This window comes from Prionailurus bengalensis, chromosome B2 (assembly GCF_016509475.1).
Source record: "Prionailurus bengalensis isolate Pbe53 chromosome B2, Fcat_Pben_1.1_paternal_pri, whole genome shotgun sequence".
NCBI lineage: Eukaryota > Metazoa > Chordata > Mammalia > Carnivora > Felidae > Prionailurus > Prionailurus bengalensis.
The window spans coordinates 23,414,990-23,437,265 of NC_057349.1; the positions used below are offsets into that span (position 1 = coordinate 23,414,990).

The 22,276-nt window shown below is 41.4% G+C and overlaps 2 protein-coding genes across 9 annotated transcripts in view; one reads left to right on the forward strand and one right to left on the reverse strand.

Moving 5' to 3' along the window:
• The window catches only part of FARS2 (phenylalanyl-tRNA synthetase 2, mitochondrial), a 551,313-nt gene extending 548,668 nt beyond the window's left edge, over positions 1 to 2,645 (reverse strand). For 3 of the 6 annotated variants that reach the window (XM_043590891.1, XM_043590887.1, XM_043590888.1), the window contains exon 1: positions 2,204 to 2,645. The gene's annotated coding sequence lies outside the window, so the exon portion shown is untranslated. Of the gene's footprint in view, positions 1 to 2,177 lie in introns of all 6 variants that reach the window. The other 3 variants (XM_043590893.1, XM_043590890.1, XM_043590889.1) reach the window with 1 other exon arrangement.
• A 227-nt stretch (positions 2,646 to 2,872) lies between these two features.
• LYRM4 (LYR motif containing 4) overlaps positions 2,873 to 22,276 on the forward strand; it is a 172,385-nt gene continuing 152,981 nt past the window's right edge. For all 3 annotated transcript variants that reach the window (XR_006298885.1, XM_043590894.1, XM_043590896.1), the window contains exon 1: positions 2,873 to 3,183. Coding sequence is in view for 2 of the 3 variants with exons in the window: in XM_043590894.1 (XP_043446829.1) it covers positions 3,098 to 3,183 (86 nt within the window). In the remaining variant the exon portion in view is untranslated. The remainder of the gene's footprint in view (positions 3,184 to 22,276) is intronic.

Genomic DNA, 22,276 nt, shown 5'->3' on the forward strand with positions numbered 1-22,276 from the left:
AATTTTAATATGAAGTAATACATCATTAAAACTTTTTTTTTCGTGTTTATTTATTTTTGAGAGAGAAAGAGAGACATATCATAAGCAGGAGAGGGCAGAAAGAGAGAAACAGAATCCGAACTAGGCTCCAGGCTCGGAGCTGTCCGCACAGAGTCCGAAGCAGGGCTCAAACTCACAAACCCTGAGACTGTGACCTGAGCTGAAGTCCGACGCTTAACAGACTGAGCCACCCAGATGCCCCATACATCATTTTAAATCGGTAGTTAAAGAACTGTACATTTTTACATTTTGAGGCTTAAGTGGTAGTAGATGGGTACCACTAGCTAATAGTCATTACCTAAGAGAATACTCAGCCCAGAATAGAATGCATATTAAAGAACATATGAGTAAGTAATCCTCATGTACTGGCCTGATTCCTTTCAACCTCAAACAGAGCTACTATTCAAAATAGTCATCTCTGCAATAAAGATGTACAAAAATGGAGATATAGCTTTGGAATGCAATTTTTTTTATTAGTTGTTCAAGACAACAATATCCAAGATGCTGGTAAATTATTTCAAATACAATAAAAATATTTTTGTGAGGACTTGGCTTGGAATCTACTGGGAAGTTATCACCGACCTAACCTCAACTATTCTTTGTACTAACAGATGACTAGCTACCCAAACTAAACTTTAAATATTTATTTGGAAAGTTTTCTTTGATTACGACAAAGTTAAAGTCCTTGATCTACATTAACTGTATAAATGATTAAATCACCTGATAATTAGACATAAACAACTGTATACAGTAATAATTATTCCAACTTTATTTTACAGATGGAAGCAAAATATAATGCAATCCCAACTATTTTTTAAAGTTTATTCATTTAAGTAATCTCTACACTTTACACTGGCCTTCCTCCAACTCACAACCCGGAGATCAAGAGCCACATGATCCACTGATTGAACCAGCCAGGAAACACTACAATTCCCAATATTTTTAAACAAGCCAAAATAACTTTTCTGTTTTTTTTTTCTTTTACCTTGATAGCTTTCTCTATTTTTAACTTGCAGGAACGTTGTAGTTTTCCCAGGTGCCCCATTTTATGTCATTAGCACTCATGTACCATATTATGAGAAAATGGCTCTAGATCTTACTCCGTAATAATCAATTACCTTGGTCTTGAATCCTTTCAGTAATGCCAAGGATAAACTCAAAATATTAAAATCCCTTTCAGTAATTCTGAGGCAAGACTTGCCCAATGACCTGATCAACCTGCAAGAGTGACAGAAGCTTGACTACTCTGTAAAAAACCTTATTTTGATACTCACAGATGTGGGACACCTTTAAAAAAAAAATCAAACAGGAAACTTAAAAAGATTTTACTAGAAGTATGTTCTCTTCCATGCCTTTTTTAAAAATGCCATTGCATTATAACAAGTAATATTAACAAGAATATCTGGGTGCAAGGACACCAAGCTGCAAGTACACTAAAGTGCATCGAGATCAGAAAAGTGTTTCCATCTCTTACAGTTTCTGAAAATACGAGGTTTTGATATAAAGCAAGTGTCATTTTAAAAACAGATAAACTTAAAGAGACGAAATACAACCACAACTCAGTGGTTGAATTAAGATGGCTGTTGAGGGAAACTTGTTTTTTACGTCTAAAGTTACTCCTACCTGTGATGTGAGCAAGAAAACTGTGACTCTTCTAACGTTGTCTATATAGACAGAAACACTCCCAAAATAAGACAGGTGCTTTACAAACACACCTAGTTTTAACTAGAACTAGCTCAGGCTTCTCCACGCCCGGTCCTACGTTCAAGAACCAGAACAACTAAATTTATCCACCACGGTAACAAAGTGATTCTGAAGTGCTGATGTCTTCAGGGAAAGACCAAGAGAGAAAACTTAGCCATGAAGAACTTCGTGAGAAAACTTGCTCAGCTTCTAGTTTTGGGTCTGAAATTATCCCAAGAGAGTTCTTAAATCCTTTAAGTTTTCCCAATTAACCACTCACGCCACCCCACCTTTCGTACACATTAGATGACAAAAGTCCGCGGGACTCTCAAAAGCAAAACCTCGAAAGCTCAAAGAACACCCGGAAAGGGGGGGAAATTCCACGGCCAATAACTCTCCCCGCCACCACCGACCGCCCATGTCGCACATCACGCTGCAGCGAGGCAAACACTCACCCACCGCTCGCCCAGGAGACACAAACCTGGGTGTTTCAAAATCTGAAGCGCGGTACGCTGCTCACTCTCCTGGGAGGTCTCTTACCCGCCGCACCCCCTCCCCACCTTAGAGATACCTCCCCAGCATGCTGGGCGCTGCCATTTTGACAAGAAAGGGGACCTTGCTATCAAGGCCCTTAGCCGGTCGTCCTGAGCAGAGCCTAAGAACCAGGGAGTCCCTCACCTGTCGCCTCAGCGCCCCCTACAACCCATCCCTATGCTCAGAAAGTTCCCTGTACAAGGGGTCCACAGACAGAGAGCCGTAAAGTAAAGGCAACCTGGAAAGCCCGCTCGGCCTCTCAGGCAGCGCGGAGGGCGGCCCCAGCGCAAGGGGCGGGTCATCTGCGGCCGAAGGCGGGGCGTCGACCCACCGCGCTCCTGGTAACCGTGGCAACGAGGCGTTGGGCCTTGCAGAGATAGCCCTGGGAGCTGCAATATGAGACTAAATGTACCCGCCACGACCTAGGCAGTTCTCGAAGGCGCTCCTTGACGGGCAACGCGCACTCAATGCTAGAGCCTCCGCCCTGCGTCCCTCCCCAGGCTCAGACCTTCCCCTGTGGCCGTCCCCCTTCTTCCCCCTCAGCTGCTGCACGCCTCCTCCCAGGCGCGGGCAGAGAATGGCAACGCCTCCCTGTCGGCACCTCCCCCTTAAGCTGCCCGAAGCCCGCCTGCGCCCGCCTCCCCAGCGGCGCGCGACGCCCAGCGCCCCGAGGTGCGGGCCGGTGTTCTCCTAGGTCGAGGTGCGGCCCGCTAGCGAGACCGAGCCCCACTGTATTTTCTTTTATTTCATTTCACTCAAGGTTTTGCACAGACTGAAGTTTTGTGGGTTAGGTTAAACTCGGGACCTCCTCAAAAAGGACCTTTTGTTTTTTTCTTTCAAAATGGCAGCCTCCAGCCGCGCACAAGTGTTAGATCTGTACCGGGCGATGCTGAGAGAAAGCAAGCATTTCAGCGCCTACAATTACAGGTGACCCAGTGGGCGGCGAGGGCCGGGAGGTCCGGGGTGCGGGGAGCTCCTGTCCCGCGCCGGAGGCTTTGGAATGGGGATGCAAAGGCTCCGCCGCCGAAAAACGTGCCCCTGTCGACCAGCGTAGCTCTCTGAAACCCTCATGGAAGAGCAGGGGGCTTGCCCTTTATTGTATTAAAGAATAGGTTCAAATATTGTGAAGTTTTCCCCCAAATCGAATACCGTGGTTCTCTGGGAGTGTGGTTACTAGTGTGTTTCTGTGGACGTGGAAACTGCAAGGGTTCAAGCTAGGACCCGTTTGTCGCATGTGTAGAGCTTCAGGATTGGAAGAGTTGATAGTGGAAGTAAGCAGTCAGTAGCACATGTCCGCAAGCTGAAGACTCGCTCTAGCCACTTCTTTAATAATAGCCTACGTGTCTTAGCTAGCTTTCTTGGTTGCAAGAATCAGAATCAAATCACTCCTACTTAGGGCACTGGCTTTGCAGAGGGGGTCGGGCGAGGGCAGGGTTTGTAAAGGAAATTGAAGTAGCGGTAAAGGAACGAAAGTCTCACAATCTTCCAGGAGCTGAAACGTTTCCCTTGGCCTCATAAAATGGGGATACAGCCTTAAAAATCTTAGTAGCAGAAGGATGAGAGTCTAAACTTACATCCCTCAATGTGTTGCACGACTTTCTCCGTGCCTGCCCCTTCCTCATATATGCTCTTGAGTTCCTTATACTCTTCATATATTTTTTTGGTCTACCTCCCAGCCTCTGCTTCCTTTTTTGCTTCCTTATAACTTCTGACCCATCGTTACTGTATGGATTCTGTCTCTGCGTCCTTTCAGATTTGATGTTTCCTACCAACTACCTGATCCTGTCTGAGTATGAGACATATTTAGACGAGATCTGACTTTGGGTGATTGGCCAGGCCAAGCGTCCTAGGAGAGAGCCTATCCTTGGAAAGATCTGGTTAGATAGGCGCCACCCTCCCAGTGAGTATATGAGCTGTGAGGCCCTATAAGTAGACCCAGTACAATGTAGGTTATAGGAACACTAAACCTCTCAAGCAGTGGCTAATTTTTAGATACCTGCATGGTAAAGGTATTCATCCTATAAATTTGAGAACATCTGGACCATACCAGTGAGACCAAATTTACCCAGTCAAATGGCTGAAAGAAACATTTCATGAGAGACCGTGGTTTCACTTAATGGCTTTGCCTTTGGAAGGTAAGGTTTATAAATATCAGGAATACTGGTAGAATTTTTAACAAAAAATTAACCTAGTACTTAGCACCAAGACTTCACCAAGTCTATTGAAGAAACCCACAAAATATGCAAGTGAATAAATGGTAACCAGTTATTTACATTACATTCTGGAAGAAGATATTTTGTCATTTAAGTTTACTGAGCATAAGCAAGAATTAGGAATAGGCACACAGGTCACACACTGAAGAGACAGCAGCAGGGATAGGGTAGATGAGAAAGCACATTGTGGAAAAGTCAAGTACGAGCCCTCAGAGAATATATAACCTTCAACAAGTCGCTCAACCTTAGTATTTCAATTTTCTTGTTTGTAAAATTAGCCTGTTGGACTAGGTAATCTCTAAGGACTCTTACATTTCTAAAAATCCATTCAGAAATGATTTATGAGCCAGGTGGTGAAATGTACACTTGAGGCAAAGTTTTATCCAGTGAATAAATGCCAAGTCAACAGGAGTAAACTGCAGGAAAATCATTCAAAGCTCATAGGCAGAAAATTGGAAATGAGTTTCTGTATGAGCCACTGTAAAGTAATAGACAATTAGAAAGTAGTTGCTCGAATTATACTTTGAGTAATGCTTTTGAACCAAATTTATTAAATACATGTAAATGTATTAACGGTAGGGATCTGGTAATCATTTTACACTTTCTTGAAATCATGGACCTAAAACCTGAGATTCCTACCAGTATGTCTAAGATAATAAATGTACTTTTTACAAAATAATGTTCTTCTTGTATATTAAGGCTATGTCTTGTGAATTTCAAAGACATCCCCTTCCCCCTTGTAAAGTTCCTTCTATTGTCTTTAAACATTCTTTAAACAGTCTTGTCTTGAGTTCATCCTCTTTTGAGATTCAGCTCAATCATGACCTTCTCAGGACAGAGGTTTTTCCTAATTTCCCTCATCCACAACCCCACCTCCATCTAAACAGGTCCTTTTCCTAAGTGTCATTTTACTTCAGTGCTTCCAAAAACTTTGCCTCTGCCATACCAAAACCTAGATATAGAAAGATGAGAGCTTTGGGCTCAGCAAGGCCCATCAGTGGCTTTTTTAACAGACCTTTGTGGGACACAGTTATAGAAACCATTTTTGCAAACTGTGTTAAGTGCTGTGATGGGCACGCACAGGAGATAGGATCAAGAATATATTGGATCAAAGGCATAAAGCAGCATAGTATGTTCAGATAACAACAAACAGCAGAAGACTGTTTAATTTCTGAAGAGTTAAGTGTGATTCATGAGGTGACAGAGGATGAGACTAAGGGTAGAAAGGGCCACATACATATTCAAGGACCTAGGCACCATGCCTTGGACATGGACTTTATTCTTAGCTAACAGGCAACCAATAAAGCATTTTAAACCAGAGAGAGACATGGCCAGATTTACGTTTTAGGGAGATCACTGGCAGTAGTGTAGAAGATAATTTTGAGAGCTAGATACAAGGACACCAAATGGAAGTTCATTACAGCAGTGCTGAGGAGAGATTAGGGTCTTAATGAAGGCAGGAATAGTGGATGATAGAGAAAAAAAGACATTTTAATATAGGATAAAATTGTTAGAACGCTATGAATGATTGGATTCAGGAAGAAGGAAGAGAATCCAAGCAGAGTCTAGAATCACAACCAGGCTGCTAGTTAAGAGGAGGCACAGAAAGATTAAGTGTAAAGTTCTGCCATTAACTGACTTACAGAAATAGCTGGTCTTATGACAAGAAGACTCCTAAATACATCTTAGGACATCTTGAGTAAATGTCATCTGATGTGCAGCAAAGGCAGTTATGCACAAGCATCTACAGCTCAGGGGAGCAAACAGGGCCAGAGTTACTATAATCACTTATTTGCTGTGTGACCCTGGGGAAGTCATTTCACGTCTCTGTTTTGCAGTTTCTTAATCTATAACACAGAGATAATGATTTATTTCTCATACAGTGATAGAGGTTTAAATGAGTTAATACATGTCAAGTGCTTACAATTATGCCTGGCACAGAGTAAGTACCCAGTAAGAGGAATTAAAATCTTGGTATTAGGTGAAATTTCCAGGAAGAGTATTTAGGGCAGTAGCTCTCAACCAGGGGCAATTTTGTTTGACAATGTCTGGATATATTTTTGTTGTCACAGCTTGGGTGGGAGGATGCTGCTAGCATCTAATAGCTAGAGGCCAGGGATGCTGCTAAACACAAGAAATCCCCCCATAATAAAGAATTACCTGGGGCCACCTGGGTGACTCAGTCAGTTGAGTGTCCAGTTGATCTTAGCTAGGTCACGATCTCAGGGTTTGTGAGATCAAGCCCCACATCAGGCTCTGGGCTGATAGCATGGAGCCTGCTTGGGATTCTGTCTCTCTCTCAAAAATAAATAAATAAACTTTAAAAACAAATTATCTGTTCCAACATGTCAAACATGCTAAGACTGAGAAATCTTGGTATATGGTGAGAAAATTAGTGGGCTAAGGATGCTGTTCTAGAGAACATCAAAATTTAAGGAATTAGACAATGAAGAGCCACTTACGGACAAAGAAGAGCCACTTAAGGAGACCAAGAAGACATAGTCTAAGGATATGATCCTCAAATTTAATGGTCTCAGGATCCTTTTACATTCTTATATATAACTGAGGACCCCCAAGAGCTTTTTTGTGTGCAGCATAGTTATCAAAATCGTATTAAAAATTAAAACTAAAACATTTTAAAACACCTATCTTTAAACGAAATAATAAACCCATTACACACAAACATAAATAACATTTTTATGAAAAATAACTTTTTCTTCCAAATTAAAAATTAGTGGCAAGAGTGACATTATTCAACAGTTTTGCAAATCTCTTTAACGTTCATCTTAATAAAAGAAGAGTACATTCTTCTATTTGTTTCTGCCTTCAGCCTCTTGCTGTATCGCATGTCATTTAGCCTCTGGGAAATTTCACCATACACTCATAAGAGAGTGAGGAAGAAACAAGCAAATATCTTCTTGATATTGTGAAAATACTTTTCCTGATGAAGCTGCTGAAAGGTCTCAGAGACCCCCAGTGGCCCCTGAGCCACACTTGGATAAGTACTCTAATGTCTAAAAGGGAGAAGAGAACAAGCAGAGAGAGTAGTGTCACAGAAGTCAAGATAGTCACATGTTTGGGGAAAGTGGTTGTGGTCAGGGCCACTTGCTTTAGCAAGGTCTAATAAATAAAGATGGAAATGTGGTCCCTGTTTTGGGGAGTATGGAGATCTCTAGGGACCTTTACCAGAGCAGTGCCAGTGGCTAAGGCAGAACCCAGATTGTGGGGCTTGAGAAGTGAATCAGAAGGAAGTAAACAGCCACAGTGAGTGTAGACCAACCCTCCACTGCAGGAAGTCTGGTTAACGTGATATGGGAGTTTGGATAACTTCGAGAGCGGGGCCGCACAAAAGGTGAGAGGCAGAGTATCTGACAGCATGGTTGGTCCTGGGACTTGAGGGGGAACACTTTCTCATCAGTTAGGGTGAGAGAAGTGACCATGTGGGAAGGTTGGGAAGTTCACATGATTCGTGCCATGCCTGATTGCCAGTGTCTGGATAAACTGGAAAGTAAGTGGATGTTGAGGAAGCACTGTGTTGTCAGATTTATTGTTATACATATCAAATACTATTGTAGTTGTAGGTGTACTTGTCTCAACCATTTGTTCCTTGAATGCCTGTATTCCGTTCCTATCTTATGTCTGTATTTCTAGTGCTTAACACAATAACTGCCTAGTATATACTTACGAATATTTGTTGAAAAGCAAAAGGAAATTGTATTCAGAGGTAATTTTTATCAGCCATTTTGCTATTACACATTAAAAATATTGTAAAATGTGGGGCACCTGGGTGGCTCAGTTGGTCACACGTCCGACCCTAGATTTCAGCTCAGGTCATGATCTCACGGTTTGTGAGTTCAAGCCCCACATCCGGGCTCTGTGCTCAGAGTGGAGCCTGCTTTGGATCCTGTATCTCCCTCTCTTTGCCCCTCCCCCACTCACGCTTTTCTCTCTCTCTCTCTCTCTCTCTCTCTCTCTCTCAAAAATCTTTTAAATGTTAAAAAAATATTTTAAAATGTGAGACAAAGCAAAAATAATGCCCATGTGCTTACCAAACTGAGTGTCAGAACTTCTTTTTTGGTAAATTTTTGAGTATTATATAGTTCCTGTAACACTAAGCACTGTGGTAGGAGCTGCAAATCAAAATTAGCCTCCCATTAATGGTACGAAAATGGTTAAGTACTGTTGACCTTAAAAAACAAAAGAGCCCTTTATTTTACCAGCATAATGAGTTCCTTTGGGAATAGCGGAGGAATTGTGATTCAGGACTTGCAAGCTGTGACAAACTATAGGCCAGCCAGTCTGGAGAACTCAGGAGAGGAACATTACAGAGAAAAAGGAAGAGGTTGGTAGGGGCTGCTTGGAACAAAAGACTGTTGGAGGGTGGCGATGGCTTCTTATTGGCTGAGTCGTGGCAGTTTCTCCTTGGCAGGGCTGTTGCTGGGCAAGGAGAAAACCTTCCTTCCTTCCGCTGGAGTAGCAAAGTGAACTAGACCAAAAGTTCATGGGTGAGCAGTCCCCCTACGGGACTGCTCACCTGCATTTTAAATAAGATTTCCCTTGGGGCGCCTGGTTGGCGCAGTCGGTTAAGCGTCCGACTTCAGCCAGGTCACGATCTCGCGGTCCGTGAGTTCGAGCCCCACGTCCGGCTCTGGGCTGATGGCTCAGAGCCTGGAGCCTGTTTCCCATTCTGTGTCTCCCTCTCTCTCTGCCCCTCCCCCGTTCATGCTCTGTCTCTCTCTGTCCCAAAAATAAATAAAAAAATGTTGAAAAAAAATTTTTTTTAAATAAGATTTCCCTTCACTAATTTTCATAGTATCATCAGGAGTTTATCAGTAAAGTACAAAGGAGGAAAGGCTGACCTCATAAACACCACCTTAAAAATAGATATCATTAAGAATGCTTTTGACTATAAGTAATAGAAAACCTTTACACAGTACTCAAGTAAAGGGTTTATTCTCACATAGAGAAGATCTGGAGGTATGTAGCTAAACTGATTTAGCTGCTAGATGATAACATGTCTGAGTGTTCCTTTTCCTCTCATGCATATGCCTGATGGTTGTAAATGGCTGTCAAGGTTCCAAATATCATATCTTTATGCAAGGCAAGAAGAAGAAAGAAGGATATCCCAAACAGGAAAGAGTAAGTTTTCTTTTCACAAGGAAAGGGTAAACTTGCCTGCAGCCTTTCTAGTGAACTTCTGGTTACAGCACTGACCAGGACTCTGTTACAGTTTTATCACTTGCTGAGCACAAGGCTGGAAAATGAGGATGTAGCTATTCCAGGCTCTGCAGTGGAAAGCAGCAAGAGAAAAGAGTTGGGAATGACTGCTGGGCCAGCCAACACTTGGTGTCTTCCATAGCTGGGGGCATGTAGACACGGGTGGAGGAGCACACCAGGCACAGATGATGAGGTACTGGGGAAGTAAAACACAAGGGCACATCAGAACCAGAGGTAGGTAACTGGCTGAAGCATTGGACTGGAGTTCCATCATAGATGACTTTAAGTGCTCAGCGAAATAGCCAGCAAGTGATAAAATGGGTCAAAAAGGAAAGTAAAGACAGAAAGGATAAACGGCTTGACTAAGGTCTCACAGCTGGTAACTGACAGAATAGGAGCTAAAAAGCTTCCCAGCCCCCAGTGCACTGCTATTTCTATGACTCCACGCTTTTCCATGGAAAATTCCTACAACCCCATGCATCCTTGACTTGACCTTCAGAAGTTTTAGAAACATCAATCCAAAGATATTCATTTTCATGGTTTCTTTTACAGCTGAAGTAGCTAAATAGACTCTTTAGTTTCGTGACTGATAAACTGCTAACTTGATAAATGTCAGGTCTCCAGTACTACCTGCTACACAATTGAAGGCAACATTATTGAAGTCCCTGATTGCAGTCTTACCAAATGGACTAAATAATGATTCCTATTTAGTAATCTGTTCTCTTTGAACTAGAAGCTGAGGACATGGAACCTGGAGCTTCTGGACACAGCAGGAACCAAGTAGAGGTTTACTTCACAGGTTTCTATACTCATTGTTGCAGATCTTTTCACATTAACAACCTTTTCTGCCCCATGTGCTACTGATTGATCAAGAATGTAAGGTGAATAATACTAACTGACGTGAATAGTGTTAACACTAAGCACCTTTCTAAAACACCTTTCTTTCTAACACACCTTTCTAAGATAGGAAAGCTCTACTAAAGACCTTACTGCCAAATATTCTTTGGACAAATCAGTTTGTTTCTAACAGTTCCTGGCCTTTCATAGAATATATGTTATTGCACTAGAGCCTCGGGCTAGTTATAACTATATAACTTATATAAGATGGCCCTGCAGTTATAAGATCGTAGTATGGTTGGGCCTAAGAAATGTACACATAGGACAGCTCAAGAAACTCAACAGAAGAAACAAATGCAAATTGAAACAGTGACCAAACACTGGAGATTTGCTAAACGTAGTGGCTTTGAATGAGACACTTGTCACACAGATGGATGTTTTGCCAGACTCCTATATCATACAGATATTGTGAAAATAATGCTATAGTGATTGTGTCAGTTCTCTGGCCCTACCGTTGACTTCAGCTGTAGCTTCGTACATCTGTTTTCATGTAGAAACTTTAAATCCTTAAATATGTTTTTCATTTTTATAAAGATAATTTTAGCCTCCCCACTGAAACATTCTTTACTTTGTTCTCAAAGTAAAACCTGCCTTTCTGGAGACTGTGATGCTAAGTGAAATAAGCCATACAGAGAAAGACAGATACCATATGGTTTCACTCTTATGTGGATCCTGAGAAACTTAACAGAAACCCATGGGGGAGGGGAAGGAAAAAAAAAAAAAGAGGTTAGAGTGGGAGAGAGCCAAAGCATAAGAGATTCTTAAAAACTGAGAACTGAGGGTTGATGGGGGGTGGGAGGGAGGGGAGGGTGGGTGATGGGTATTGAGGAGGGCACGTTTTGGGATGAGCACTGGGTGTTGTATGGAAACCAATTTGACAATAAATTTCATATATTAAAAAAAAAAAAAAAAGTAAAACCTGCCTTTAACCAGAAGTTTCTGATGTGTTGGAAATTACCCAGGAACTCTTGTTCTTTTGCACCTCTTCTTCCCTCACTCAGTTTAGAGCCATGCATTCATGCCACCTGGGACAGCCCTCAGGTTAGCGAGCATTAAGTATTGCATTTTGCTTTTTGCTGTTTTTATCAAGATTGTTAGGATTCCCCCCATCCCTCTGTAAAAAGTTTTGCCTCTTGTGTCTTGAAACGCATGTATAACCACAGAATTCTGTAATAAACAGCCAGATGAGAGTTTTGCTCAGAAATGTTGAACAAATCATACCTCTCTGTGAATTATATTACAGGCTATGAAAGTTACAGAGGAGGAGAGCAATAAAAAAGAAAAAGACAACTATTAAATGTTCTAAGTTCTTCCCAAATTTAGTCTTAAATTTGAACTCCTAAGTCAGCTCGTAGCACGTTATTAGAAGTGTTCTTACCTGACCCCTTCTCTCTATAAAGCTCCACAACAACTCAACAACTAGAGACAGTTCATTTGTGCTAAAGAATAACAGCTTCTTAGACTCTTCAAAGAAGGATAATTCATTATTGTTGAATACGCTTGAAATCCCCCACAAAAATTTTTTTTTCGGGAAGCCTGGGTGGCTCAGTCAGTTAAGCGTCCGACTTCAGCTCAGGTCATGATCTCGCGGTCCACAAGTTCGAGCCCCGCGTTGGGCTCTGTGCTGCCAGCTCAGAGCCTGGAGCCTGCTTTGGATTCTGTGTCTCCCTCTCTCTCTGCCCCTCCCCGGTTCATGCTCTGTCTCTCTCTGTCTCAAAAGTAAACGTTAAAAAGCATTTTTTTTAATTTTTTTTTTCTTTCATGGTTGCTAAGTTCTGCCATGTTGAGTCATCATGATTTTGAAAAATAAGTAAAAATTGTATAGATAACTCAGAGAAGAAAATATTTAAGATATTCACCTGCCTGAATGGGGGAGGGAGATAATGTATTATTTTTTACCCTTAACAGTAGAGAGAAGTGTTAAAAACTTATTAGATCTATGTGTCATTGTTGACTTACTGAGTGTAGTTTATAAGAATTTCCAACTTGCACTTACTCTATTTATACTTCCTCTTAGCCCCTAAAGCATTTAACTTGGAAGAATACATATAATAAAACACAATAAAATGAAATAATTGTTATAATTAAAAAATAATAAATAAGAAAAGCAGGGCAAAGAGAAAATAAAGGTAGAGAATATATAAGAAAGTAAAGTTAGAACACAAAATACAATTATAAGTCAATAGGACTTCCATAAAGTATCTTTAAATTATTGTGTTGTACTAGGGTATACTTTTTTTTAATGCAAGTGTACTTAAAAACATTTTGTTTGAAAACTGCTGTAATGAGCACCATAGAAAATTGCCTGCCTCTTAATGACTTGCATCAGTAACCTTATGACTACTTTTGCCTTGGGTGAAAAGTACTTCATCTCCTGTTTCTTGTCTTCTATGACCCCTTTGCTGACACTGAATCCCATTTCATCAGATCATAGATTTTTATATATGTCTTAGCATTTATGTTTTCAATTAACTGGTTCCTAGCCAATTTAGGAAAATCCTTCAGAAACCAAATTAAGTAATACAACTAGATCAGTTACATGGATCAAACTGAATATCTGGATTTAGCAAGAATCAGCTAAATTAAGATGGGTCCTCCTGGCTTTTGTTTATATTAGCAATAGGCATGCCTTCAATAGGGTCCTTTCAGTTGATCTCTCCCCTCCAATTTTGAGAATCAGATTTAGAATTTCCAAAGTTACAATTAATGTATATCACTGTGATATCTTGATTATCCATGTGGCTTCATCACCACTTATTATTGGAATTGTCTTTGAAAGTATAGTAGTTTTTTTTCACTCAGATACTTTGAGATTTAAACAAAAAAAAAATAGCTCATAGAAATGTCTTTCATGACAAAAGAGAAAAGTTGCAGTGACTTGATGCTAGGTCTTCTCCTTTATTTTCTTTTACCCCTTATTTCTTTCCCTAATGTTATCATTCCTGAACTAATTTGCTTTAAATGTTGTTTTCACTATTATGAATGAGAATCATGAGCAAGGCAGTCTTGACTTAGAAAGATTCCTGGGAAGGGCGCCTGGGTGGCTCAATCGGTTAAGCGTCTGACTCTTGGCTTCAGCTCAAGTCATGATCTCAAAGTTTCATGAGTTCAAGCCCCATATTGGACTCTGCACAGGCAGCGTAGAGCCTGCTTAGGATTCTCTCTCTCCCTCTCTTTCTGCCCCTCCCCCACTCACTCTGTCTGCTGTCTCTATCTCTCTCAAAAAAGAAATAAAACTTAAAAAAAAAAAATGTATATATATATATATATATATATATATATATATATATATATGAAAGAAAGAAAGATTCCTGGCCTTTGAATCAAGAAACTTATTTCAGGGATACCTTGGCTGGCTTAGTTGGTAGAGCATACCACACTTGCTCTTGGGGTCATGAATGAGTTTGAGCCCCATGTTGCATATGGAGATTACTTAAAAAAAAAAAAAAAGCAAACTTGTATTCACATTTGAAGTCAACTAGCTACTAGCTCTGTGATTGTTATTTACTCCCCAGTACAGTGTCTATAAATTGAGAATGCTGACATTGCAAAACTTTCTAGCAGAATGTTTGGCATACAGCAGGTACTCCAAAAATCACTTCTGTGTTTCAGCAGATACAAGTTAATTAGCTACTACATAGTGATCTTTTATACTGACTATCCAACTGCCAAATCTTCGGGATTTGTAGTAGCCAACAGTCATGTAACCATTTCAGTTAAACTGTGGAGTCCCATTCGGTAATACATAGTTTTGGTATGATGGTTTGAGCCTTCATTCAGCTAACATTCTTTGGATACCTGCCGTGTGCCAGACCTTTTGCTCCTGCTGGCGGTACAGAGATAAACAGAACATGATCTTTGCCTGAGAGAAGCTTCACAGTTCAGTGCATACAGTAATGCACTCACTGAGGATTTTACAACACTGTGGTGGCAGTGTGCTGATAGAGAACTGAGCAGCACATCGTGGGAGCAGATGGTGCAACATAGCCTGTCCAGAAAGGGGAGTGAGGTTTAGAAAGCAATGGTAGTTGGTCTGAGCTGTGAGGATTCAGTAGGGATTTGCTGGTGAAGGGGAAGCAGAAGCAGAGGGGACATGTGTGGGAAAGACAAAAAACAAAAAGAGTGTAATTGGTGCCAGGTGTGAGAAACTGCCAGCAGTCTGGTGCCACTGATGACAGCAGGCGAGGGTAAGAATAGACAGATCATAGAGGTGGGACCACAGATGACAGAACCCTGCATGCCAGCCTGCTGGGGTATGTTACTAGACAGCAGAAAGCCCTTAGGTATTTCAACCAGACTCCAGGTACACCTTTAGCTGGATCACCCTAAACATGAAGGAGACAATATACAGATGCCAGTGAGGAGGTGATGGCATTAGTTTAGTTTAGTCAGATGATGTTGAAGGCCAGACTGAGCAATGGTGCTTAATGGAAAGAAGAAACTGGTTTTGAGATGTATTGAGAAATAGAATTAGCTGTTCCTCGTGATTTGTTGAATATGTTGGATTAGAGAGAATGACTTGAGTTTCAGTTAGCAGAATGTAATCGTAAGGAGAAAGACCATTCCAGATGAAGCCTCACATTTCAGAGGCACTGCCTCCTTGGTACAAGGACATTTTCTATAGGTGCCTTTGTGTGCAGTGGTATAGCTTCAGGAGAGTTTCTGGACATTTCAGGCACGCTTTGAAAGCACCTCTTTGGCCCTACATGCTAACTTAATGTGCAACACTGTATATACACTTATCTCACTTTTCTTTCTCCGATTAATGTGTCTTTCATATATTAATTTACTTAATTTGCCAGTTATTGTTCATCGATGTTCCATTAGTTCATTGTATCTGTTCTCAGAGTAATTATTTATTCTTTTTAATAAATGCCTCATTAGATGTCATTAATGCATCTATTACCCCTATATTCTTTTGTTTCTAGGGTAATTTTGGGGTGGATTTAGACATCCCCTTTCACCTAGTTTGAAGTGGTTTATGTAATCAATTCATTACGATTATAAATATTCTATGCCAAGGCTCCTGGGTGGCTCAGTCAGTTAGGCAACCAACTCTTGATTTTAGCTCAGGTCATGATCTCATGGTTTGTGAGTTCTAGCCCTGCATCAGGCTCTGCACTGATGGCTTAGAGCCTGCTCGGGATTCTCTCTCCCTCTCTCTGTTCCTCCTACATCTGTCTGTCTGTCTCTCTCTCTAAATAAATAAATAAATAAATAAATAAATCTTTAAAAATGTATATTGTTTTAAACCATAATTATTCGTTTAATGCCCTCATACCATTTCTTTTTGCATATCCACAGTTTGAGAATAAATACAAATTATCTTCCCTATATGATCATCACTCCCCAGCATCTGATCCCTAACAGTGATGTTGTTTTAACCACAAATCATTTCTGTAGGCAGAGGCATCTCTTGTCTAGAATCACCATTGCCCTTTACTAAGCAAAATGCTAAATTAATTGAGAAAGTAGTTCCTTGTAGCCAGACTGGAGCGAGAACAAACCTTTGATCCTCTAACCTGATCCCGTTGTCTCTTACTCATTTAACACATGTGTATTGAGCACTCGCAATGTATTCAAGTTCAGTGCTCTGTTTCTTTCCTTCTCGAACCCAGAATGAACAGATTTTAGTTATGGTGGCCCTCTAAACTTGTGGAGACATGAAATAATAAGCACAGCATTTAGTGGCAACTTAATGCTTTATCCCCGAATTTGAAACTCTAAAGGAAGGAAATCCCGGAAGGTGTTCGGTAAATTCGGGCAGGCCCTGCTGGGCAGCCTCCTGGGAGGGGTGTTGCTTACAGGCTCTGCCCCCCTGTAGGCCCCAGTCCTGACTATGGCCTTCATTCTCCGCACCCAGTTTAGGCACCTCTCCTTCCCCATGGCTGAAGGACTTAATTCCCTTGAGACCCTGATATACCTAAAGGTCTGTTCATTCCCAGGTTCCTGTGCTTGGTCCTTCCTCTTTTCCCTCTTCGTACATTTCCAATAATTTTATCATAATCCATGGTTTCATTAGCCACCCAGGTCTGTCTATTTCCCGCCCAAGCCCCTTCCCCAAGCACTGGATGCCATAGGCAGCTCACACCACCTCCAAACCTGCTTAGGCTCAGCTGGAAACTGGATGTTCGTCCAAGAATGCTCCCTGTTCTTCCACATTCTGCCTGCACGCCACTCAGGCCTATCTCCTCCCTTTCATCCCCACTTGCTTAGCCCAGCCCATCCTTACTCCTCACCTGGATGGCTGTGCCCATATTCTACCGTCAGTCCCCTCTGCACCCTGCTCTCTTCACTGCGAGCTTTCTAAATGCAGGTAGCGAACTGAGCGGGTGCTGGGCACCAGGCTAAGCATGGTAGGCAGATGATTTCTGCCAGGAAGGAGTACCATGGTTTATCCAGCTGAAGGACCCTGTAAGAGACAGAGTCAATATTTGAACCCAAAACTTTGGCTCCATGATATGTGTGCTCCCACCCAGCCAACCACCTCCCCCTGCTTAAAACGCACCAGAGGTTTGACAAGCCTTTCTTCCTAGCTTCACATGCCCGTCTTTGTGTTCTGCATCCTCTCTTTGTGTCTCTCTTCATTTCAGCCACATCAGACTTCTCCCATTTTCCTAATGGTGCCAAGTGGCTTGGGGCCTTTGCAGGTCACACACTGATTCCTAGGTTTGAAACACACCTCCTCCCTTTGTACAGCAAATACCTAATCATCCTTCAAAATTCAGCTATTTGGCTGATTCTTGGTAAGCTCTCGGGCACCACCCAACCCCATTCTGTTTCCTTACTATACAATTTTTTTTTAAGAAAATTTTAGTTGCTTCGCATTGCTCTTGATAAAATCCAAAATCCTTACCATGGCCTACGTTTGCCACGGGATCGGTTACCCTGCCTCTTTAGCCTTATATATTATCACCTCCCCATTTGGGGGGTACTCTCCTCCTGCTGTCCTTTTATTGACTTCCTTATATCCTCTGCTGCCTCAAACCCATACCCCTCCTCTGTCACAAAGGTCTTCTTTCTCTGTTCCTTTAGGTCACCCCTCCCTGCTCACCCACCTGGACCCCAACAAAGGCACTCCCTAGTCCTGTAAGCTCTCACAACCCTGTGATTTCTCCATCATGACACTTACCCCAGGTGTAATTTTACATGGACTTTGTGATTGCCTTAGTAATGTCTCCTCGACTAGTCTGACCGCAGGCTGTAGGACATCAAGGACTGTGTGCATCTCACCACTATTACTGCAGCATCCAAGCCAGGCACCAGTGCATGGTGCATCAGTATGTGACACCAGTGCATGGACCAGTGCATCAGTATGTGGCAAATGTGTGGGTCATATTTATGAAGGCTCCTCCCTTGTCTTCCAGACAGCTTGTGCAAAATCCTTCCATGTTAATTCCCTTATCGCTCTTGTCCCTTTTTTTACTAAACTGTCATCCCAGGACATAGGGACTCTGAATCAACTTTGCTTCCTCAGTGGTAACATACTATAAAAGCAAGAGAAATGTGAGAGTGAGTGCTGTGTCTATGGGTAACTGCTTACTAACAAGTGTAAGTGAAAAGATTTTGATTAACTAACACGGTGGCCATGTTTAGGGCCCAGACAGCCACATAATTTTATTTTCCTTCCTAACTTCGTGACATATCTAAATACAGAGAAATCTCAGAGAATTTTAAGACTTGGTTTTCCCCAACCAGATTTATGTATATATCCTTTTTCTTTTCCCAGAAATTCACCTATTGTATTTAAAAAGGTCTTCCTAACTGAGAACAAACTGAGGGTTGATGTGGGGTGGGAGGGAGGAGAGGGTGGGTGATGGGTATTGAGGAGGGCACCTTTTGGGATGAGCACTGGGTGTTGTATGGAAACCAATTTGACAATAAATTTCATATATTAATAAATAAATAAATAAATAAATAAATAAATAAATAAATAAATAAAAAGGTCTTCCTGCAAATGAAGGAAGCTTGATTTCTTTTTCTTTGGGATCACCATAAGGTATGTGTAGGCAAGCCAGCTATTAATAAGTAATCACACAGTACTAGGACAGTTGTTTTCCAAGCTGCCTCACCAAGCCTGGGGAAGACCTCCAGGCGGTGTGACAACTGCAGCAGGAGCCCAGCCCAGAGGACGGCCTTGTCAGCCTCCCCACCCCAGCCCACTGGCAGCACAGCCTCGCTGTCTATGTTTGGGTTTTGAATGCTCGCGTGTGTGTGCTACCACTGCCGGCCTGCCTATCCACATCCACGTGGCCACCACTGCTGAGGCCTCTCAAAACCTCAAGCTGGGTGAACATACAGAGAGCAGGTCCCAACTTCTATCCCAAGCTAGGGCAGAAGTGCTTCTCACCACAGGGTGAGGATCTTGGGTTTGGTACCATTTCTTTCTACCTTCTGTCTGAACTCATGAGCTAAGTCAGACAGGATTCTTTCTTCTTTCCCAACACTCCTGCTCTTGCATCTCTCCGTGCCCTGGGACCTTCAGACTTGGTCTGTCCCCTAAAGGACGAACAGAGAGGGGGGAAGGGGCTCTATTATAGTGATTTCATGTCAGTAGCAAAGTTAAGAAGTAGACTCAATTCAGGAAGCAAGATGTGTTGGACGTATATTTTCTTAAAAGCCACTTCCTTTCCTTTCTAAAAACATAAAAACACAAGGAAAAAGTATCCAAAATATTGAGACATCCCAGGTGATGAACAAAAATTGGTATGAGAGGAAGAAAAGACCATGTCAGAAATAATCTGTCACTGGTAGTGATTGTGGACGTGTTTTCTTAAGATGCCTTCATCTGTTTCACTGGGAAGAATTTTTAAAGGTCAGAAGAACCAGTATAAGATAATAAGAGAAAAATAAGCCTCTTTGTTTTAATTAATTAAAAATAACCAAAATGCAAAAAACTACTTCTAGTTTCATAACCTCTACTTCTAACCTAGATAGTCTTCTACTGGAGATAATATTATTTCCACCATAATTAATTTTAATCCACAGTCAGTTGGAAAACTTCATATATTTCAGGCATATAATTATTATCACAGAAGATTATTTCCCTGGCATCATTCTAACCCTAGGGAGTAAGAGGAAATCCAGTGTTTATTTTTAGTGTATCTTCCATTTTTTTCTTCTTTAAGGATGGAGCAAAAAGTTATTACCTTTCAACACAGCCTGTTTTCATTTTACAATTCCTTTATATTTTTATTTGCCAACCTGAAGACAAATGTGTTCAGAATACTGGAACCTGAGAAAAGAGAATCTCGTTCATTTCTATTCTCTAAGTCTTTCACTGTGCAAGAGAATGGGAGCTAGGGACAGCAGGGTTAAACACCAGCATTCTGTGCACCCAGGGTCATAATATCTCTGGAGTGCTGAATCTCTGACTCGTGATGGAGCAGTGTGAATAAAAGAAAGCTTGGGGTGGAGGCAGAAAACCTGATTCAAGTGTGGGTGGAGCAGACAGATGAAGTTAACAGAATTTGCCCTTGAAGGATTTGCTGGTTCCTACTATATTTTGAGTCCTTGAAGAATGGAAATCTTGCTATATTCATGTTTGTTTGTTTTTTAACCTCCCCTTCCACAGCTTTGCCTATAATGAAGATTCTTATAAAAAACACAAGCAGGCCAGCAAATTATTAAATGAGAATTTACATGTGGAGGCTTCCTAATCTGTGAAGCACTTTCAAATTAAGGTGGTGGTAATATGGTTAAGAGTGTTTGAGTTTGTCTTACTTACATTGAATAATCTTCTTTTATGACCTTGCTATGGATGAAGGGCTCTATTAGGATGCTCAGTATTCCTGAGTCAGGCCAGTGCTATGTGTCATTATTTTAGAGTATGTCACGTGTCCACCACCAAGACTGTAGCTGCCTCCAGGCCTCCCATGCCTCCTTGATCCTTGTGGACAGTAACTTTTTGGCAAAGACATTGGCATATGACATATCCTCACGAGCCATGTTCATTCAGTGAGCAAGTATTTATTGAATTTCCAGTATACACCAAGAGTTCTGCTGGGAGCCGGAGATACAGCAGAGAATAAAACTCAGAATCCTGCATTCATAGAGTTTTCATTCTAGTTAGATGGTGTTTTAACAGAAGCCTTCCAGCCCTTTGATAACTACATCCAAGGGAGAGAATAGTCTCACACATGTCTGTTGTACCAAAGTCTGCACTCTGCTGAGGCTTAGTTGCATTCCAGGGGTCAGTAGCATTGGGAGAATTGATTGTATTCAAATTCTGATTAAAATAATATTAATAAAATCAGTCCTTGCCACTGAGGCTGTTTACTGCCTCAGGGATATCTGTTCCATATTCACACAGATCCCCCAGTGTTTAGGGGGAAAGAGAAAAAAAGGGGGGCTCCAAAGTGAATTAACATTGATTGATCACATGCCTGAGATTACATATTTTAATATGCATTTTCTTGTTCAACATAGAATCACTGTGAAATAGGCATTGTTATTCTATTTTACAACTACAATCATAAAAATAGCTTTTTTTTACTTAAACATTTCTTGTGGGCCAGATGCATGTTAGTCTCTTCCTTGGATTATCTCATTTAACCATCATGGAAACTCCATGAAGCGGATTTTTAATTTCCCCCAGTTTGCAGGTGAGGAAGCTGCAGCTTAAAGCAGAAAGTAGTATACCTAAAATGTTACAGCTGATAGGGAGTGAAGGTAACACCTGAGTCCTTTAACACCAACACTTTTCCCCGTGTTCCATGTGGACTCAGGTTAGGAAGCCTTCTCTACCTCCACCTGTCTCCACAGGAAGATGCAGACCTTTATCTTTGAGTGGGCTTCTTTTTTTTTTTTTAATGTTATATTTATTTTTGAATGAGAGAGAGAGACAAAGCGTGAGCAGGGTAGGGTCAGAGAGAGAGGGAAACACAGAATCCAGAGCAGGCTCTAGGCTCTGAGCTGTCAGCACAGAGCCCAACGTGGGGCTCAGACCCACTAGCCATGAGATCATGACCTGAGCCTAAGTCAGACACTTAACCAACTAAGCCAGCCAACAGTGGATTCTGGTGTCCTGCCAAATAGATGCATGTAAGGTGTTCATGAAAACCCCTCCTGGGGACCATTGCCAACATCACAGAAGATATCTTTCTGTATATCTGTATATCAGATATCTTTCTGCCCCTTGACTTCAAAGCACAGATCAGTAATTTTAATTCCCTATATAATTATTTTCATTTTCTTAGCAATCCTTTTTTTCTGTTGGCCTTGCTCACAAGCTAAAACCCACACTGAATACTACTCCTGAGGGTTTACAGTCCTGTCTGTGAGAATCCCCCAAGAATATCTTGACTTTGGAACTTCCCTCCAGCCCCAGGTTGGTGGCCTTTGTGTGCTCCTTTTAAGACAGAAAATAAAACAGATGCTTAAAATTGTCATTTCACAGTTGATGTTTTAATAGATGTTGCTCCCCAACTGATATTTGTTTTAGGTTCTTAAGTGAATAATTTATAATGTGTGTGTATACCCTAAGGCAATATTACCACAAAAGGTACAGTGTTATAAACTGAAAATAAATTCACTTGGTTCTGTGCCATATTCTAAAAATATCAGTGGAGGGGCAGGAACAGTAGTAATGAGAAATAATATTTCTGCCAAGTAGTTGGGAGAGAAAAAAAAAGAGAAGGAAGATAGGAGGCAGGATTTTATTGGAAAGAAACAATACTCAAGATGAGCAGAAA